General features: G+C 42.9%; 1 protein-coding gene across 6 annotated transcripts; it reads left to right on the top strand.

The window, feature by feature from the left end:
* The first annotated feature begins 680 nt into the window (after positions 1-680).
* Positions 681-18,813, top strand: PARVG (parvin gamma). 6 transcript variants are annotated; one of them, XM_064654081.1, is made up of 13 exons: positions 683-900; positions 3,362-3,463; positions 3,943-4,007; positions 6,657-6,759; positions 7,435-7,575; positions 7,974-8,089; positions 8,792-8,847; positions 9,715-9,737; positions 11,651-11,709; positions 11,831-11,899; positions 12,336-12,437; positions 15,636-15,708; positions 17,749-18,813. In XM_064654081.1, exons 2-13 carry the CDS (start codon positions 3,385-3,387, stop codon positions 17,883-17,885), a joined length of 1,023 nt encoding a protein of 340 aa, XP_064510151.1. In that variant the 5' UTR covers positions 683-900; positions 3,362-3,384; the 3' UTR covers positions 17,886-18,813. The 6 variants fall into 6 exon arrangements, with proteins under 6 accessions (XP_064510155.1, XP_064510151.1, XP_064510156.1 ...); XM_064654084.1 differs by having other exon boundaries at positions 685-900; positions 17,621-17,871; XM_064654083.1 differs by lacking the exon at positions 683-900 and adding an exon at positions 1,051-1,271.
* Positions 18,814-19,298: the final 485 nt, after the last annotated feature.

Below are 19,298 nucleotides of genomic sequence, written 5' to 3'. Positions count from 1 at the left end.
TCAGGATTTTGGGTTAAGTTCTCAGTTACTAAGAATTCCTGGCAGCTGGAAATCTGTTTTCAGCCCACTTTCCTTTATCCCATTTTGTCCATTCTTGTCTTTGGCATGGAGCTCAACACAGGAGTCAGTCCCTTAAGGGAGTCAGTCCCTTAAGGGAGTTAAACCAGACCATCTTAGTGTGGCTGCCTGCTCTCTCATTTTGGGGGTTGGTGGAGGACTGCAGGGTTGCTTTTGCTTGCTGGGAGATTTAACAGATGTAGCTGGAACCTGCAGGAAATGTGCAGGGAAACTGGTCGCTGGAGGAAGCTTTTCCTGTTTAGTCAGTGATGGCAAAGGGGAGGAAGAGCAGCAGCACTGCCTAGTGGGGATAAATCTGCTCTCAGGGTTTTGGGCCCTGCTGTGGCTAATGGGCTCTCTAGGGCCAAATGAGTTAATCTCCTGCCTGGATGTCTCCTTCCACCAGGTGGGTAGAGTGGTGCTGATCTGCTTTACCAAATGCTTGAAGGACCATGAGTAAAAGCAGGATTTTGGCTGTTCTTGGCTGGTTTATGGTTACGTGCCAAGCCGAAGCGAGTCTCCCCGGAGGCAGGGCAGCAGAGCTGGGCAGTGCCATGCAGGAGTGCTCCTCTCTCTGCAGTGCTGTCTGGGGTTCCAGGAGCTGCATGTTTCCTGCATTTGTGTGCCTGTTTACTCTCTCCTGCAGCAGGGAGCAGGCACACAGACAATGAGGTTCCGGATGCAAGGCTGGTTTCGTTTTCAGGAGCAGTGAGCACCACACCACTTCCCCCTCACACACCCTGGGCTGCCCTGGGGCCAGTGTCCCCCTCCCTACAGATCCCATCGTGCCTGCTCGGAGAACATCTTGGAAGAGCTGCTGGAGAGCCACTGGAGGACAGAAGAGTAAGTTTGGGAAAAGGGGCTCCTTTTTTAACCGTGTGTCCACGTGGGTTGTTCTTGCTGAGGTAACGTCTGATGCTGATGGGCAAAAGATGGCTCTTGAAAGGTCTGGCACTAAACAGGGAAGTAGAAGTAAGTTTTAAGTAAAAGTAAGTTTTAAACTCGGTGCACAGTGCACATTCTCTTTTTCCCTCATTTATTTTTTTATTGCGGTTTTCTGAAGACAGAAATGTTAACATTAACATTCCCGCTTGGTGTTTGTTCCCTTCTCTGTGTGATCTAGACGAGTGTTCCCAGGAAAGTGAGCTATGCAGAGTAGGGCTTTTGTCTTTTCAAGGAGGAAGTAAAGCAGTTGAAACAGTTTGGTACCACTGGTAAGTGCTTTGTGTGTGTTCTACAGGTAGTTTGTAAGCCAGAGCCCACCACTCATTAGTGCTTTATCTCAGGGGTATCTGACAGCCACACTGTGAAGACTCAGGGAGGAAAAGTGAACTGCTCTGACCCAACTAGAGAACTAGTAGTGGCATTGCAAGGTTGTGCAACAGCCTAGTTCCTGACCTAAGAAAATTTCACTTGCAGGTCACGTTCATAGTCAATAATTAGACCTCAGTTTTATTTAAAAATGTCATCATGAAATGCCTTTACAATCAGTATTCAAGCAGTTGTCTCCTACAGTGATCTAGGACCAAGGCTCATGCCACAGGAAGGGCTGCTTGTGAATGCTAATTGTTAGCAACAAACCAGTCTAAGTGGTAAATAGCTGCAGTGCTCAGGCTCTGCAATGCCTGTGGGGAATCAATATTGAGAGACGAGAGGTGAAACACAACACTGGCTCTGCAGACAAATGATGGGCTCTGAGGGGTGTTGCTGCTTAGCAATAAGATCTTGGAGATATAATAAATAGCTCCATTAAAGTGTCAGCCTGATCAAAAATCAGACAGTGTCAGGAATTGGGAGGAGAGGAACATCAACATATTGACAGCTCCTGATGACCAGGACCCCAGTTTGGATCGAGAAGGCTGAACTGCAGCCCTGTTAAAGTGTTTTTTAGGGAAGTTTCTGTATATCCTTGCTCTGCTTGTGGGTTTTTGGGGTTCTTTTTTTCCCTCCAAGCTTCTGCTTCTGGGGAAGTGCTGTCAGGGACTGGGTAATGGACAAGTCAGTCTTACCCAGAGCAGCAGTTTTAACGCTGACTGAATAGGACACAGGACTGAGGCCTTAGAGGAGATGACATTACATTACAGCAAATTCTGAATTTCAGGCCTTTCCTTACAGGTTTCCAAATTTTAGAGTGGCTTCTGATGTTTGGGCCATGCAGAGCCCAAGGGTGTGGCAGGCACAACACATCCCTCTGAGGGGCAGATAGTCGAGGGAAATAAGAGAGACACAAGCTGAGTTTTGCAGCAAAGCTGAGTGAGTGTGAGCTGTGGTTTACACAGATAATTACCATTATGAGCAGGACTTCCCAAGGCATAACAGCTGTCAGAAACCTAATTTAAAAGTAAGTAGTGCTCAGGTTGCTCTGTATTAATTAACTTTTCTCTCTCAGGGCAGTCTTATCTCAGATAGTTCAGTTGTTCCTCAGGCACTACATGACTCAATTTCTCCTATTTTATTTTATCAAGGACGTTTTTAGAGATAGCACTCAGTTTTGCAGCCACCATAATGAAATTAAGTCCCTTGTAACCCTCTCTCCTAGTGCCTTGCTGGCAATTTTAAACCAACTTGAATTACCAGATTGATGTGCAAAAGCATCCAGTGGCTATTTTGTACCAATATCTTCGCCTTGGCAAAATCCCTGTTAAAAAAAATACATGTTCACAAAGCACTTTGACTGGAGCCTGTAATAAATATGTGAGGGAGAGCCTTCAGAGCTGCAGATTCCAATAACTCTAACTTTTTATTGAGTTTCAATCTTTGCCAAGCTAAAGCATCCTGGTTTTTTTAGTCTTGTGGACTTTAAGCAAGCACTTAAAACTGAACATTCCCTGCCATGTAAGCTGCCTGTAGAGCCTGGCTCTGTCTTTGGTCTTATCTGTGTAGGCAGCATGGTAATTTAACTACTGTGGTCTTGATTTAATAGTCTCTAAGTATTGGTAATTTTCAAATTTTCTAGCAGATACTTGTTAATACCTTGGGACTGAAAGGTTTTTTAATTTCAATTGAAATAGGATTTTACTCACCTATTAGAGGTAAAACAGAATTAGATGGAATTACAGCAAGTTTTAGTGCTTCAGGGCTTTTTCTCCTACATTTTGATGATTAACAGGAAAAATGAAAATTGTTTTTAGCTTCTTTTTCTTTACACACATTTAAATATATTTTCAGATTTTTTTTTTAAAACAATCCACTGATCATGAAACAGTAACTGATAAAACCCCCTTCAGTTTTTTTCTTCTTAGCACTAATTTTGATCTTTATGTGCCTTTACTAATGATCCTTTTCCCCCCATATTTTTTATCAGTTTACCAGGAGTGAGAAAAGACAATGGATTCAGACTATTTAAATGTGTTTACACAGCCTTCTACAGTTGATCAGTTCCTAAATGAGACCGTCATTGCTAAAGGTATGTACTTTATGAACCTGGAGAGAAAAAGGTCCAAAGAACCACCTGAAGAACCAAACAGAAAATGTGCAGTGCAGATGAATTGTATATTTTTCAGCAGTGATCCCATGGTTTTATCTGTGTGTAATTTGGCTGCTGACTCTTTGGAGGCAGATCATGAAGAAGCAACACAAATTCCAGCTGGTTATTTAAATGAAATTTAAATAATATAAGGTTCTGACCAGCTTTATTTTCCTCTTTCCAGAATTGTCCATCCAGATCTTACTGGTTTGAATTACACTGAAGCATCATTTCCAACAGCAGTTTTAATAGTCTGATGCACCATTTTTTCACTGATAAGGAATCAGTTAAAACAAAAAATGGCAGTGTTTCTACATAGGGCAATTAGTGATTATTAGGAATATCAAACTCGCAGCAGATTTTGCCACAAACTTGCAGTAGTCATATCTGACAACTGTAATGTTTGCTTCCTTCCACAGGTGAGAAGAGGAAACTCATAAAACCCACCTCAAGCAACAATCCCAAGTTGGAACAATTAAAACTGGTACCACTTCTTTCACTATAGTGTTTAACCCTCACCTCGGGTTGTTTTAACCTGTCGACTTAAAGGAACCAGAGAACCTGTTGTGTTCAGCCCAGTGCTTAGATCCCACTCTCTTCAAGTGGGAATGAGCTCTGAACCAGAGCTTTTGCCTCAGAACAATGTCAGGGTGGTTGGGGCCAAACAGGACCAAGCTTCAAATGCAGTGACCAGTGCTGGGTGTGAAGCTGAGTGCAGTTAAAAACCGAGTTGTTTCTTGTGTGACACCTCTCCTAGCCTGGGAGATGTGGGTGAGGCACACCAGAGACACCCAGCTGTTGCTTCATTGTGATGAGAATCCAACTGCACTGGTCCCATGATAACAAGTTTTAGGGTTGCTTGTTATCTCTCTTGTCTTCTGCCTCCACTCGATGGAGCCTGATGGGGATAGAGAGCAGAGGGAGAAGGGATGGAGAGCATGCATGCAACTCACCAGGAATCCAGGAGAAAAGCCTTCAGGTTGTTGTAGGGTACACTGCCTGCTTGAGGTGATGTGAGGGGTGAATCCTATTTCACAGGAAAGTGCTTTATTTCCCAGTAATTATGACACCCCCCACGCCCCGTGTGCTCAGTCACTGCCTTTCTCTAACGGCACAGCCCAGGGGAAGGCTCACACACTGCAATTCCCTGGAAGAAAAGTGGCACATCTCTCATGAGACCAGCACTTCTTGCATTACGGAGGTGCTGAAATTGTTATAAATATTATGAAAAGCAGCTCAAGCTGTGTGCTGATGTTTGTGTTATCTGGCATTTATAAACCCATGGATAGGTGCGTTCCTGTGTTATGTTTTCGGGCACATTTGATCAAAAAGATTTGATTTTTGTGTCAGGCTTTCACAATGTTTCTATACAGAAGAGAAAATCTGAAAGGTGGTGCTGCAAAATGCAATTATGTTGTCTACAGAAACACTGGATTTGTTCTTTCCAGATTGCCAAAAATGAAGAGTTTCGCTCAGTTTATTATCTCTGTGAGCTTCAGTGCTTAATCCATTTTCTGACAGGGATTCCTGAAAGAATGTTCTTCATTGTCTAATTTATTTTCTTTGCCTGATGTGGAGGTGGAAATTGAGTCCTGAGGGAGGCACAGCCCTCTGGGTGCCCATCAGTGCCACTTGATTGTCTTCTTAATCTAAAGAATTGATGCTTCTCTAGAGAAGGGGTTGGGATGGAGACAGGGACAGGGAGGTGTCTTCAAGGGAAGAACAAGGGAAGCAAGGAAACTCTCTTGGGAGAAAGATTTTTCACTGCATTTTCATTTTGAGGTGTCTTTGGAGAACTAAGGAATGAGAAGTGGCTCACTGTGGTTACTATAAATATCGAGCTGCATGTAAAATAGAAGATGGTTACACTGGGCAGCCAGCAGCAAACTTCTCCAAGTATTCCTTTCCTCCTTTCTCCTTTTTAGACACAAGGCTCTGCCCTGCAGCTGAGTGGGTCAGAAAGCAGAGCTGTGTGAGCTGCAGGCCGTGGATGTGGCTGGTTGGAGCTGAGATAGCAAGTGAGGGATGTGACAGGTCTGTCCTCAGCACTATGTGCTGCTTTTCTGACTTCCCTCTATATTTGAGGTACTGCTCTACCCCTCACACATCTGAAGCAAGCATTAGCTGAGGAGCACAGCTTTCTGCTCTGGAACACTCTTAGCACAGAATTTGTGTTACACTTTGGCAGGTTCTCAGTTCAGGCATTTGTCGTTCCTTGTGCAGTTTCAAGCAAGATATTTATATTTTTTTCAAACCCTTTTTACATTTTTGTTAATGTTGGATAACTCACAGGGACCTGCTATGAATTTTCTCCTCTGTTTACAGCAGACAAACTCCAGACACTCACTCAAACAGTGATACAAGCAATACCCCTCCTTCTTTCAAGAGGGATGTCCATGTTAGCAACCAGCTGGGGCTACTGCTTTTCTGTTCTGCTTCAGCCTTTCCATCAAAATATGTGGATAAAATACATGCTTGGGGAAGTGCTGAGGAGTAGGAGTGCTCTTCATGTAGGAGCACATGTGATTCCCTTCCAGTTGTAGCCAGCTCTCCTTGGCTTCCTGAGCAGCTGCCCCTTGCAAAGGCAGGAGGGATATTGGAAAGGCTGGTGGGAGGATTGCCACGTAAGAAAACCCCAAAAAGGTATTTGGGGACTGTGCAGTATAATAATGCAAAAAGGAAAAGGAAACAAAAGTAGGAGAGGAAAGGGAGGAGTGGGAGTAACGTGGATGAGTACAAGGAATAACCCACAGAATGAGTGAAACCTCTTTTCTTACAAACTTCTGCCTGGCAGCTGAATTTGTGTGAATTCTGTGATATATGATAAAGGCAGGGGGTGGGAAGTGTACTGTGCAACCTTTTCCTTGCTGGAAGTGGGAATGGGTCTCCCAACTCTATAACCATTCCACAGAATTCATAGGAATATAACTAGTGAGGTGTCTACCTCACTTGAAAAGCAGGAAGAACTAGCTGATACTTCCCTTTAAAAACCAAGCAAAAAGCACAAAGGAAGTGGAGGTTGAAAGCAAACCAAGATGTGATAAGGGACTACAGAGAAAGGTGAAGCACAGCCTAGTGCTATTCTGTCTAAACAACAGGAATATAAATGCAGCTGCTTTGTTTTCCTCTGCAGTTTTTGATTGACTGGATTAACAGAACTCTGCAAGAGGAACACATAGTAGTTAAAAGTCTGGAAGAAGACCTGTTTGATGGGCTGGTACTTCATCATCTCTTGGGTAAGCTATTCCTTTGAGTTTAGTTCCCAGACTGTAATATACATGTTTTCCTGCTTTTAAAAAAAATTAAAATTAAACAATTCTAGGTCTAAAAAACTGGGCTGGAACTGGAACTGATAAAAGTCTAAAAGAGGCTTTTGGTGCTGTGTGGTGCTTGTATAAAGGTGTGACCTCCTGGAGCAGCCTGTCATTTGTTTTGATTTCTCCATCTCTCCTCTCCCTACTATATTTTTCTTTCCCTTTTCACTCTCTTTGGGGATGTCTTTCAAATCATATCTCCTTTCCACCAAGGCTGAGAGCAGCAGCATGGACAGGATTGGCAGCATGAACATGGTTGCCTGAGCAATGAGCTGGGATTTCTTTGTACACCATCTACAGGAAGGATTCACTCGTAGGGTTTCTGTAGCATCCATTAAGAAAATAAGGAATGGAGAGTGTTGGGGGATGATCCTGCAAGGAATGACTTGAGTCCTCTCCCTTTTGCAGAGCTTCACTGGTTTTACTGAGGCTTTCAGAGAGCACAGGAGTTTAACAAGGCATAAAGGCCGTGGGGCTGTGGAAGCAATCAGACATCTAAAACAAGGCTTCGTGTGCTTTGCTGACATTTCGTGGTTCTGATTTATTTTTTTAATTTTTTTTTTTTTTGCCTTACACTTCCCGTGGACTGTCTCAAAGAAAAGCTGGGGTCCCTCAAGCTGGATGTCGACAAGATCGCGTTGACGGAGAAGAAACAGCGCCAGAAACTCTCTGTGATCCTGGAAGCTGTGGCCAAGTGCCTGCAACTGGAGGAGAGTCAGCTGAAGTGGAGCGTGGAATGTAGGTGCAGAAGTGAAACAGGAGGAAACTATCCATCACAGGGCTTCTGCTGTGAGGCAGAGGGCTGCCAGAACAGCAATTAAACAGCCTGTTTTCAACGCCTGGTTGAATCAAAAGTGAGACAGGAATCCCTGCCCCTGGCTGGCTCTGCCTCCCCTGAGTGTGTGGCTTGTGGGTCCCTTACCAGCCCTCAGTGTCCACGCACGTGTCTCCCAACAAGAACTTGAAGCTGTGCTATTGCTAAATCGTGATGTTGTACAAACCCCAGTCTGGTGTCCCACCTCTGTTATGGTCCCCCACGACTTTGGGATCCTCTGCACAGGGAGAATTCCCAATGCTGGAGGGAAGTTTACTCGTTTTGCACACTAAACAGTGTTTTCTTTCTTGCCACGGAACAGCTATCTTGACAAAGGACTTGCTGAGCACACTGCACCTCCTGGTTGCAATAGCAAAGCACTTCAATCCCAGCCTGGCCCTGCCTCCAAATGTTCAAGTGGAAACAATCACCATTGAGGTATTTCTAGTTCCAATAGGACCCAGAGTCCTTTCACAAGGCTAACTTGCTTGGAGTTGTATCAATATTTTCTGTGAGCCTTTTAATTTCTCAGCTTGTTGGATTAGATTTAGTTTTCAATTCAGCTCTACTTTTTATAGGGGAGAAACACTATGCTGTTTTTCTTCCTTGATCAAAAAAAAAAAAAAAAAAGGAATTATCCAAACTGAAAACAGCTTTTGGTGCCTGTAAGGAGGAAAAAGAAGATATTCTGCTGTTACTATCTCTAAATGTTTTAAAGTAGAAGCCTATACTCATAAATTATGACACTGATTTGTTGCTGAGGGTTTCTTTCTTTAGGGGAAGGGAGTTTTTACTGGCCTGTCTCTTCAGGCTGTCAGATGGGGGAAGCACTGGTTTTTTGATGCTATGTGGAGTACTGAGAACTATATAGAGGGGAAAAAAGGAACAAGGATGTAAGAAAAGCTCCCAAGGGGCTTTAGAAATAGTCCAGAATTGCCATCCTAAATTTAAGCATCCCAGAAAACTGAAGTCCTCTGCAGGGGGGATTTATCTGTGAGTGGCAGGCCATGGCACAAGGTTATTATAAGGCAGAGGTGACCACCTCCAGTGCTGCAAACAAGTCATGAAAGCCTTGTTACTGCTTTTGATTTCTGTGTGTGTGTGTGCCAAACTCCAGTTTTTTTATTGTCCTTTCAACAGAACACCTCCAGAGGATTAAAGGCATCAAATGCGGTGGAAAATATCACAGACAACAAGTAAGAGGGGATATATCTGGGTTTTTTAACACTGTCAACCAGAAAAGAACCATTGTGGGTGTGTTCCCCCTTGGAAAAAATAGCTGGGATCATGATGATGACAAAGGGTGCAAACCCAGGCTTGCATATGCATTTGAGCTGTTTCTCTGATTTCTTTCCTTTTTTTATCCCCCCCTTCAGATTTGGTATTATGACAGAAGACCTTTCTTTATTCCTTACCTAAACTTCTCTAAAATAATATGCATGATTATTTCTGAGGCTTAGTGTGGAATTTCATGGCAAATACAGTAATAAAATCCCAGTACTGTAAATCTACCTGTGCTAGACTAAACTAGAAATTTTCTAAAGCCACAAAGGTTTAAGTGTATTTTTAATTCGCTGCTGTTGTGTCATTAAATAAAGAGAAAGGAGGCAATTCCTTCCTTATTTTGCTGAGAAAGAAAGGTTTGTTGAGTTTATGAGGTACTGCCATTATCAAAGGAGTTAAGTAGTAAGATACCATTTATATACTGAGAAAATATGGATATCATTCCAAGAACTAGAAACAGATTTTCCTACTATCATTTTTATATGCCAAAACATCTTCAAACTCTAATATCATGAGCAGCTTATTGGAAGAGGATATTAAGGATTGTGCTTATAAAATTCATTGGTCTGTGGGCCAGTTAAAATCTCACAGGCTTCCAGGAGCTTATGCAGATATGAAGTGTACTTAAAAATGTCTCTTGGAAAGTCACTCTGACATGAAGTTAATGGCACTTGGAGCTCTATCTCCTCCTTTACAAGATAGCAGATAAGCTTTGCTTATGAATAAGATTGGCTCTGCTGAATGGTTTTTCTAATTCCTGCTTTTTATTGCACTTCCAGAGAGAGCACAGAAGCGCAGTCAAGTAAGTGCTGGCACTGCCAAGGGCAGTGTTCCATCATTGTGTGCTGTTATACACCCTGTCCTGAGCCATTTTTACCTCACCATGAAATCAGTGTGCTCCCACTAAAGTCAGTGGAGATTCAGGGATTTTTTTTTCCTGGTGTTTTTCTCCAAATGTTAATGTCTGTTCATATCATCACAATACAGTTTGGGAATTGGGTGCCCACTTTGCCCTTGGATTACAGGCAACAGGAAATGATGACCCAACAAAGCCTTGTCCGGGGGCAAACTATGTCGTGGATTTATGGAACTGTTTATGACCATAAAGCCTTCAGGGTTGTGCTTGTTGCTCCCAAAGTTCCAGTGCACTTTCCACAGTTTGCAAGTGAGATTTTGAAATCTACTGGTGGCAACTCAGTAAAACCAACATCCCCGTAGGTTTTACCCTTTAGTGCTTTTCAGGGCTGTGAAAGACTTCAGGGGAAAAATATCCACGTGCACAGAGCCTGCAGAAGGTCTGGGCACTGCTCAGGCTTCAGTGGGAGCTGCTCTTCCTTGTAAAGAAGGTAAAGGAGCACGTTGCATCCCCAGAGAACCAAGGCAACTGTTTCAACTCCCTGCTCTGCCCTTTATTTTAGTGTTTTCATGCTTTGCAGAGGTCCAAACTATGTCATCTAGTACGTATTTATCGCTTATTCCACTGGGTGTTCTCTAGCGTGGGCTGAAATTGTGAAAATAAAAACAGGAAAAAAAAACCAACCCAACCCATAACTAGGTGTTTCTTTCAGTGGGTTGGTTCTGCTGTGAAGAGAAATCTGCAATTCACTCTTCCAAATGCTCACTCTCTCTATTTTTGACACGGAGAGAAATCCCAAAGCGTGGCTCCAGGAGAGGGCTCTCCAGTTTGCACGGTGGCTGCAGGTTTCAGGCTGTTGCTCAGGGATTTGCTTGATGGATTCACCTTTTCCCTGGCACTGCTCCTGCAGCAGCCCCCCAACAGGGAGCACAGGGAAACGTGAGGAAACCCCTTCACAAAGGAGGCTTCCCTGTCTTTTGGGAGGAATGTTCCTTAAGCAGAGCTCCCTTTGCTTTCCTGCAAAAGGTGCTTCTCCATTTAAAAAAAAAACAAAAACACTGGTTTTCCCGTAGAAACTGGCTCTCCATTTAATTCTGCTGCCAGAGTGCTCTTCATTTTTAGGAGTGTTTCAGAGGCTTTGTTCATGCCTGAATCAGTGTGGTGGCTGAGTGAGGAGCTGGATCCTGCTCTCACTAAACCTGGGCTGAAAAGGGAGGTGAGGGTGGGCATTCCATGAATCTCCTTTCCTTAGAAATGAGCTGTGTGCCAGCTCAGTGCCAGCTTTAAACTGGTCATTTTTGAGGTCCCAGAGTTTCCAGAGGAAGGGCAATGTCTCCAAACTTGTGGTTTTTTGAAGGAAGGAGGCTGTTTTTTCTGCAGATTTGATGTACCTGATGTTTCTGTTGGGGCAGAGCAGTAAAATGGACAACTCCTCTTCTTCCAGTATTTCATCCCAGAGGTTCAGGGTTAAAAGAACCATAAGTGAAAAGAGCTAAACTTGGCCATTGCTCAGACTGGTGGCAGCACAAATCTTGAGAACCTCTGCAGGGAATTACCTTCAATAATTTCTTTATTGAATGATTTAATTCAATTCAATAATTTCATTATTGAATGAAATAAATTGTCTTCTCTGATGTAGTCAGGCCGAAGAGAAGCCTGTCACCCCGTCCTCTGATAAATACAAATAAAATAAAATAAATAAATACATAAATACAAAAGCAGGATCTCTCCCCACCCCCCTACAACTCTGTTCCTCCCTGGTTTTTAAGTTGCAAGTACCTTTCTCCTTCTGGAGCCACATTAAACCTCTGAGCTGACAGTTATTTAAAATAAAACCAATTAATGTTGTTTTGATACAGATGATGCCTTTGATGAATTATTTAGCCGTGCTCCAGATAAACTGGAGGCTGTCAAAAAGGTAATTTACTTTTTTTTAGTAGACGTCAAAATCTGTTAGGCAAAACATAAAAGTTAAATCTCCACTGAAAAAGTTATTTTTTTCTTTCCCCCTCCCTCTCTTCCCCTTCTGTTTTCTTTAGGTGTTTTTGCAATTTGTCAACCAGCACGTTGGAAAATTAGGATTAAGTGTGAAAGACATTGAATCTCAGGTAAACCAGGTTTTGTCAGTGTTTCCTCTCACCACCAGGAATCCTCCTTTTTGTTGTAGCAATTTAAAATCTGGCAACATAACAATGATTTCCAGGTTCAGGTTGAGATATCAAGCTTCAGCCTCTGAAGTTATTGAAAAAGTATTGAAAAAATACAGTCATTTATAGTTACCCATTTGTCACTTGTGTCTCTCTCCACACCTGGAATAGTTTGCTCTAATAGCTGTCCTTTTACAAGGTCATATCTTCACTAATATGAATTTGGGAGCCTTATCTATCTAAATATGAAGCTCACTGTGGAAAAGAGGTTGAGGGAGCTGAGTCATAAGACTGTGATTGCCAGAGTAACTAACATTTAAATTCCTTTACTGCTGCAATGGCATTTATTGGAATAATTTACTAAAGCCAAATAATTTTCAGATCCTTCTTCCTCTAGTTTTCAGATGGAGTTATCCTACTTATCTTAATTGGACAACTGGAGGGTTACTTTCTGAATTTGAGGAACTTCTTCCTGACTCCAGCCAGCACCACGGAGATGGTGGGTTGTTCTGTAACCACTCAGAGCTTGAGGCAGCAAACATCTCGTGTGTGCAGTGCCTTTGGTGTCAGTGCAGGGCTCTGCTGCTGCTGTGTGGGAAGTCAGACCCCCGCAGGCGTTGCAGGGTGGGCGTTTGGGGCTGCACAAACACACCTTTGGTGCTCTTACAAGACCCTGGTGTCTTCAAAATCAGCGTCTCGTGGGAGGCAAACAACTGTTCCTGGTGTTTGTTTGGCACCTCTGAGCTCCTGGAGCCTCCTGGTGAAATGCAGAGGGTCTGTGTGCTGGGGAATCAGGGGGCTATCCCCTACAAGCCTGTCCTGCAGATGTTTTTAAGTGGATGACACCTCTTGCATGGCAGAACTGGATCCCTCTGGGTTCTTCTACGCTGTCCTTAATCAAGACATGGCCAGAACATCTTGAAGGTCCCCTTTCTTGGAAAGCTCTGGAGAGTTGACATCCTTTCCTCCCTGGAGGCTGGGAGCTGTAACCTCCCCAGCCAGACCTGCTTGGCAGCTTTTGCAACCTGTAGCAGGCAGGTTTCATCTGTGCTTTAGAAGTAAAAGCTGTCATCAGCCAGAAGGTACCATGTGCTGGGCTGCCTCCTCCACAGGTCTGGAATGTTGATATGTTTTGAGATATTTGAGATATTTTCAGCTTGTCTCTGCTGTGGGCAGGGGTTTTTCATTTGGGTCACGGAATAGCTCTGAAAATCTTGACACTGGAGCTGTTTTGGCTGGGTTATACTCAGATTTCTGAAGGTGAAATGTGTCAGATCCTTTTCAGTTGAGAAGGAAATGTCTCCTCTGGTGTGGTTTGCATTACAGCTTCCCCACACAGATGAAGCTTTTGTCTGATTTCCAGCCTTAGCACAGTCAATGTCTTATTTGTAATGGAAATTCTCAGAGGTCCCATAATAATGAATAAATATTCCCATGGAGCTTTTCATCAAAACATTTAAAAGCACAGTTGTTTGAGACCTGTGTTCAAACACCAACATTTCATTGCTGTCAGCTGGGTAACTGTTTAAGCTATTAGGAAAATTAGATTTTTTTATTTTTTTTTTTAAATCTAAGAACAGGGAAAATATATTTTGAAGGGCATTTCCTTGGAGCAGTTTTTCTTCCTTTTCTCCTTCACCCAGTTTTCAGAATTGTTAGGCTTGGTCCACTGACTTGGAAAGAAATTTTTAACTTTTTCATTAACTTTATCCAGAGGAAGTCAATGAATATTTTCTTATTTAAAATTTCATAGATAACCATTTTGGTTTTGGTTCAGCACCATTCAAGCCTCACAGATTCCTCTCTAAAAATGAGATATCCCTACAATTCAGGTACAAATCAGAGCTCTGACTTCCCAGTTCTTACCCTGCACATCACTGGCATCAGAGAAGAATATAACAGGGTCGGGCACTGCTTCAGAACAGTTCTTTCCACTGGAGTAATTTCATTTTAGCAAAGCTCCTTCCGAGCACTGGGCTTGCTGTTGAACAGTTTGCCAAAGTGGTATTTAGCATTTGTTTCTCCTCTGATGTTCATTACAAGATGCACAGTGGGATGACACCATAACTAAAAATATTGATCCACCGTAGTTCAGCTGTCATTTGGACATAAAATATGTCTCTCAATTCCCCCGTGCTTTCTGACTCCCTGTCATTTTAGACATTAATTGGTGCAGCAAAGTGGGAAGATGTGACCTTTGCTGAGATTGAAAAGATCTCATTTGTGTTGTTCAAGTGATGACAACCACAGGCACTGTTCTGATCGACTTCCACTGCAGCTGAAGGGACAGCTGGGCATTCAGAGCTTCACTTCATGAGCTGCAGGGAGGGGAAATGAGGCTGGAAGGAGTGAGAATGAGGAGGAAATGGATACCAGAAATAGGGAGGGATGGGGGGATGAGGAAACCAGGAGCAGATGAGCCTTAAGGTCCCTTCTAACCCAAACCATCCCATGATAGAAATCGGGATGTGATCAACCTGCAGGTGCAAGAAGACAACTCTGTGTGTGTGGGGGGGGGTTGTTGCAGGGTTTTTGGGGTGTTTATTGCCAAAAAAAATGAGGTTTGCAGGTAACTGTAAAGAAGTCCACCTCTGGCTGCTCTTGTGCAGGGAAAGGTGTGCATTCTGTGACAAAGAATATGATCACAAGAGCGTTCAGGTTGAAATTAGGGGTGAGCTTGTAAAGTCAGGAGGTGAAGATGACGATGAAGGAGGGCCCCAGGGCTTCTCAAAACTGGGTGAACTCGATACTTTTGCCAAAACATGCCCAGAACTGAAACACTCCAAATGTCCTGATTCCTGTCCAGTTGTAAATCCTGGAGAATTGTCCAGCTGGAAGTGCAGCTGGATAAAACAATTTCCTTTTTCAAGCTTTCTTTTCTTTGGTAATTATCAGTTTTTCTGGCTGAAGATCCATTTTGAAATCTGCATGTTGTCATTCCTTGAAAATCTCACATGCATTCCAGAGAGGGAAATGTGGCCCTTTTACCTGTGCTGGTTCATTAAGGGAACAATTAAAAAAAACCATTCACAACTGCTGCTTATGTGTGTGATGCTGGTTTGATGTGGGAAGGGAGAGAAAAAACAGAGGAAAACTTTGAGAAAAAACTCCAGCCTTCATTCATAGATGTGTTTAGTTCCTCATGAGTATTATTAAGGATATCATTTATGCTCTTATTGTGTGTGGACACCCTTATGTGGTCCAGCAGAAACTTTTAGCTCACAAACACAGCTGATCCAGAGATTTCCCATCTGGAAATTCTGAATAAGACATGCAGAACTTTTTCCTTCTGTATTTTTTGTTTGTTCCAAGTGTGGTAGGCATGTGGGCATTGTTAAAAAACCCAGAAATAAACTCCATGCATCTATTAGATCCAGTTAAGAATCTGGCCTGTTTTCCCTATGGGAACATCCATTAACACAAGTCTTTCACTTGTGAAGGTCTGTTTTTGACTAGATGGATTCCTCTGCCCATCTCATGGGATACATTTTGCTGGAGATGGATTTTACATCTAATTTTATATTATAATTGGTAGAAATTCTGAAGAGCACTCCATGAAAACTGAGGAGATGAATATGAGTGCATATTTATGAATCAGTATCTTTAGCTACTAGAGAAATATTTTCTAAAGCCTTCTGGCCGCTGCACTGTCGGGGAGAAAATATTATTTTCTATTATATTAATCTCTCTCAAACAGCTCCACAACGTTAACCTTGCCTTGGACTTGCTGGCAGATGGAGGTCTTCTGAATTTTTCTGTGAACTCTGAAGGTGAGTCATGGCGTGCAAACTTGTCTGGAATAGAATTGCTAATATCCTGGCTTAGCAAAAATTAGATTAATTGCAGAGAGCAGGTTCTGCAATGTGACACATTTCATTATATGGCTGCCCCACAGCTCCTCTTTCAGAAATGAATAGTAGTGGTAAAATAAGACTTGTTTTGAACAATTGTTATTTCTCTACTAAAAAAAGTTGGATTGTTATAAGTTCAGTAACTTTACACTAAAACTGGTTGGTAATTCAGTATTTGTTAAAGATTTAAACCAGTGACAGCTCCCAGGGAAATTACAGCAGCTGAGCTGGAGGGAAAATTATTTTCCCATCTCATAAAAAAGTTTCAGTGCGTTAAAAGCAAGTTTGTTTCACGTGGGAAAAAACCTTGCAGAATATGTCTTGAAAATCAGAAACACTGATCACTCTATTTAAACCCAGCAGAGCTGGTGGGTCAGTCTCCTGAATATGAAAATCATAGGTTTTAAGCTTTTTTTATGCTTGGTTCAGACCTGGGAGCTGATCCAAGTGAGTGCTTTCATCACTGGATCAATACACAGGCATGTTCCACCACCAAAAAAAAAAAAACACAACCAAAAAAAAGCTTCATTTGGATGAGTTCCAATTTTCCAATTAACAAAAATATGGTTCAGAAATTCCACAGAGAATGTTTTAGCAGCTCCTGGTGGGATGAGGGATGTGGGTGCATCAATGGGTGGTGCTGGGACTGCACAACCTGACCCCTTGCAGGGCACAACCCCCATCCTTCCTCCACCAAGCCCAAAAGCCTGGAGTTGAATAAGAAAGGCAAATCTTTATTAAAAATGGAAAGGATTATCTCTGCCCCTGGTAATTACTTCTGAGATGGATGTGTGTGTTTGGTATGTGACACTTGGAATCATGGAGAGGGAAAGATGGAATTTGGGACTTTTGGTTTTTTCTTCTGTTCTCTTTCTTCCATGAATGATTTGGTGATGTCAGCAGTTTGCCTGTGGGCTTTTTGCTGTGTCACATAGAGCTGGGAGTCTGAAAAGCTAAATAGCCTTTATTTATGTTAATGTTAAAAGAGTGAGCTCAGGTCTCCATGCTGAGATCCACCTTCTGTGTGAAAGGAGATAAATCCATGCTTTCCTGCCTTCCCTCTGGCTGTTCTGCACTGCCTCAAACACAGAGTTGATCAGGATAAGAAATACTGGTGCCAACATCTCCAAGTCCTTTTTAGCTTCCCTGGGAAAACCTTCAGCTAGTGAGTAAATTTAATATGATTTAAGGGTACTTATTACAGCTAGGCTACTTAGGCTGCTCGAGGATCTCATTTACCAGTGTTTCATTGCTAATCTTGCTCCCAGTGATTTACAACGTTGTAAGAGGAACAGTAAACCCTCTAAATCAGTTGCCCTCTTCCACTGCAGTTATTAAATACAAGAGCAGTTTGTTTAGCCAAGAACACAGAAGCTGGAAAACTAAATGAAAACAAACAAACCAAAAGAAGAAAGCCGCCAATGGCAACGAAAGATGATGGAAATATTACAACAAAAAAAATAAAGTGTCAGGTAATTCCCAACATGGTTCCTGACATAGAAGAATCATAAACAACTAAGGCTAGAAAGCCCTATTAAATTATCTACTCAGTTCTCTGCTAGTGAAGCATTATTTCTTACTATGCATTATTTACCCTGTCTTACAGCAAGATAGGGCAGTGAAGGTCCCTTTTCCTCAAGTTCCTTTAATAAATAATTAGTTTTCTAGCTCTGTAGTTCCTATTTTGCTTCTTGTTGCAATTAGATTGTCTCAGTTCCCGTTCTAATTGGGGAAAGGTGGAAGATCCTTTGGCAGTTGCAGTCTCTTTCTGTTCCAGGCATTGCTAATACTTCCCATCTGCTTTTGTTGTCCCTGGTTTGTGTATCCACAGATATTGTGAAGGGAGATATGAAGACTACAATGAGGATTCTCTATTGCTTGTATTCCAAGTACAAGACCAAAGAAGCATGAAGGACAAGGCCAAAAGCTTGAGCTTTTATTTTTTTTTTTCTCCCCCAGCATGTCACGGCGTGATTTTTGGATTCCCAGCTCTGTTTGCCACTGCTTCTGTGCCTGAACTCGTGTTTGACACTTGCTGTGTTAACATTGTATGTGCAAGTCTGTTATACATGCAACCTTTCACATATACAGCCTGAATGACTTTAAATATTGTGTGTCCATGGCCAGTGTAATTCTGTGGCTGTAGCTCTTGTTCCAGATCCTGCCTTTTGTTTTCTCCAGTGCTGCAAAGAGGTGCAATGTGTGTTTTTTCTGGACTCTGAGTTCTTTGCTCCTTAAGGTGAATTTGGAAGTTGTTGTTGCAGCCTCCCCACTTTTCCTGCTTCTGAGTCGCTCTGGAAACTGGAGAGGTGAAGATTGAGACCCACTTGAAGCTCAGGTTCAAAACCTGCTTTGGAGAGGTGGCCAGAGCTTGTCAGACAAGAGGATATGGATTGGACACCAAGTGAATAGGCAGCAGAAAGGAAATCTGAACTTACTGAGTGATGAATGTTCCACTGCTCATGGAGAAGGAACTCAGATCAATGTGAGGCTGTGCAGTGACACAGGGCTGTCCTGCACAGCTGGAGGAAGATGCCCTTCTTTCCTTGCCAAGCCAGTGCCAAGCTGTGGCTGGCTCCAGCCTGCTGCAGCCCTACTGTAATCTTTGACTGGCAGGAATCCCAATTCCTGTGTCAAGCAAGAAAGACTCACATGTCCACACTTTCTCTCCAGTAAGAGGTGGATAGTTGCTGGCTTCCTCTGCAGCTGGGAGAGACCATCATGGGTGGGATTAGTGAAACTCAGCTTCCACCACTTCTGGCAGCTCAGTTGTGCTGCAGGGGCTCTCAAACTCCTCTGAGACTCTCCCAGCTGAATTATCCAGCCACCATCCCCAAGCATCCCAGCATCTCCCTCTGGATGTGTCAGTTTATGTCAGCTGTCACCCTTGGTCCTCCTTGGGGGTTTTAAATCACAACTCCTTCAAAACCTCCATCTACTCCCTTGACCTTAAAATTATGTCATGTTGCAGAAAACTAGAGATCTAATAATAAAGTTTTGGTGTTATTTTGGCTTCCATCTAAACTGATTTAATTTCCTGTCGTCAGTGCCTCTGACATTTGATCTCTGGTCTGATCCTCCGCCTGTGTGTTAACGGGAAAGCAGAGCTCGAGTGCTGACATTTACAGAGGAGAATTTGTTGTGTCTACCCCTGGACACAGAGCCCAAGGAAGATCCTTGGATAGCAATGCTGATAAGTCTTCACTGCCTTTGACAATGGTAATGCTGCCCAGCTGCTGGGGGACAGAGCTCTGCAAACTGCCCTGGGCCCAATCCTTTCTGCACCAAGAATGAGCCTGTTACAGAGAAAAATACAGTATGTGGTGCCAGTGACCAGCACATGCTAGTTGTGTGTGCTGTTCTGAATTATTTGAGTAAAGAATACTTGGGGTTTTTTTCATTTGCAAGTCTCCATCAGTACCTTGCTTTATTCCTTGATGGGCTTCTAACAGTCAGCTGGGGGACCTGAGAAGTTTGTTCTGTGGCATAAAATTTCTTGCAGGGGAAGT

This window comes from Pseudopipra pipra, chromosome 5 (genome assembly GCF_036250125.1).
Source record: "Pseudopipra pipra isolate bDixPip1 chromosome 5, bDixPip1.hap1, whole genome shotgun sequence".
Taxonomy (NCBI): Eukaryota; Metazoa; Chordata; class Aves; order Passeriformes; family Pipridae; genus Pseudopipra; species Pseudopipra pipra.
This window is presented reverse-complemented; position numbering and strand designations above follow the sequence as displayed.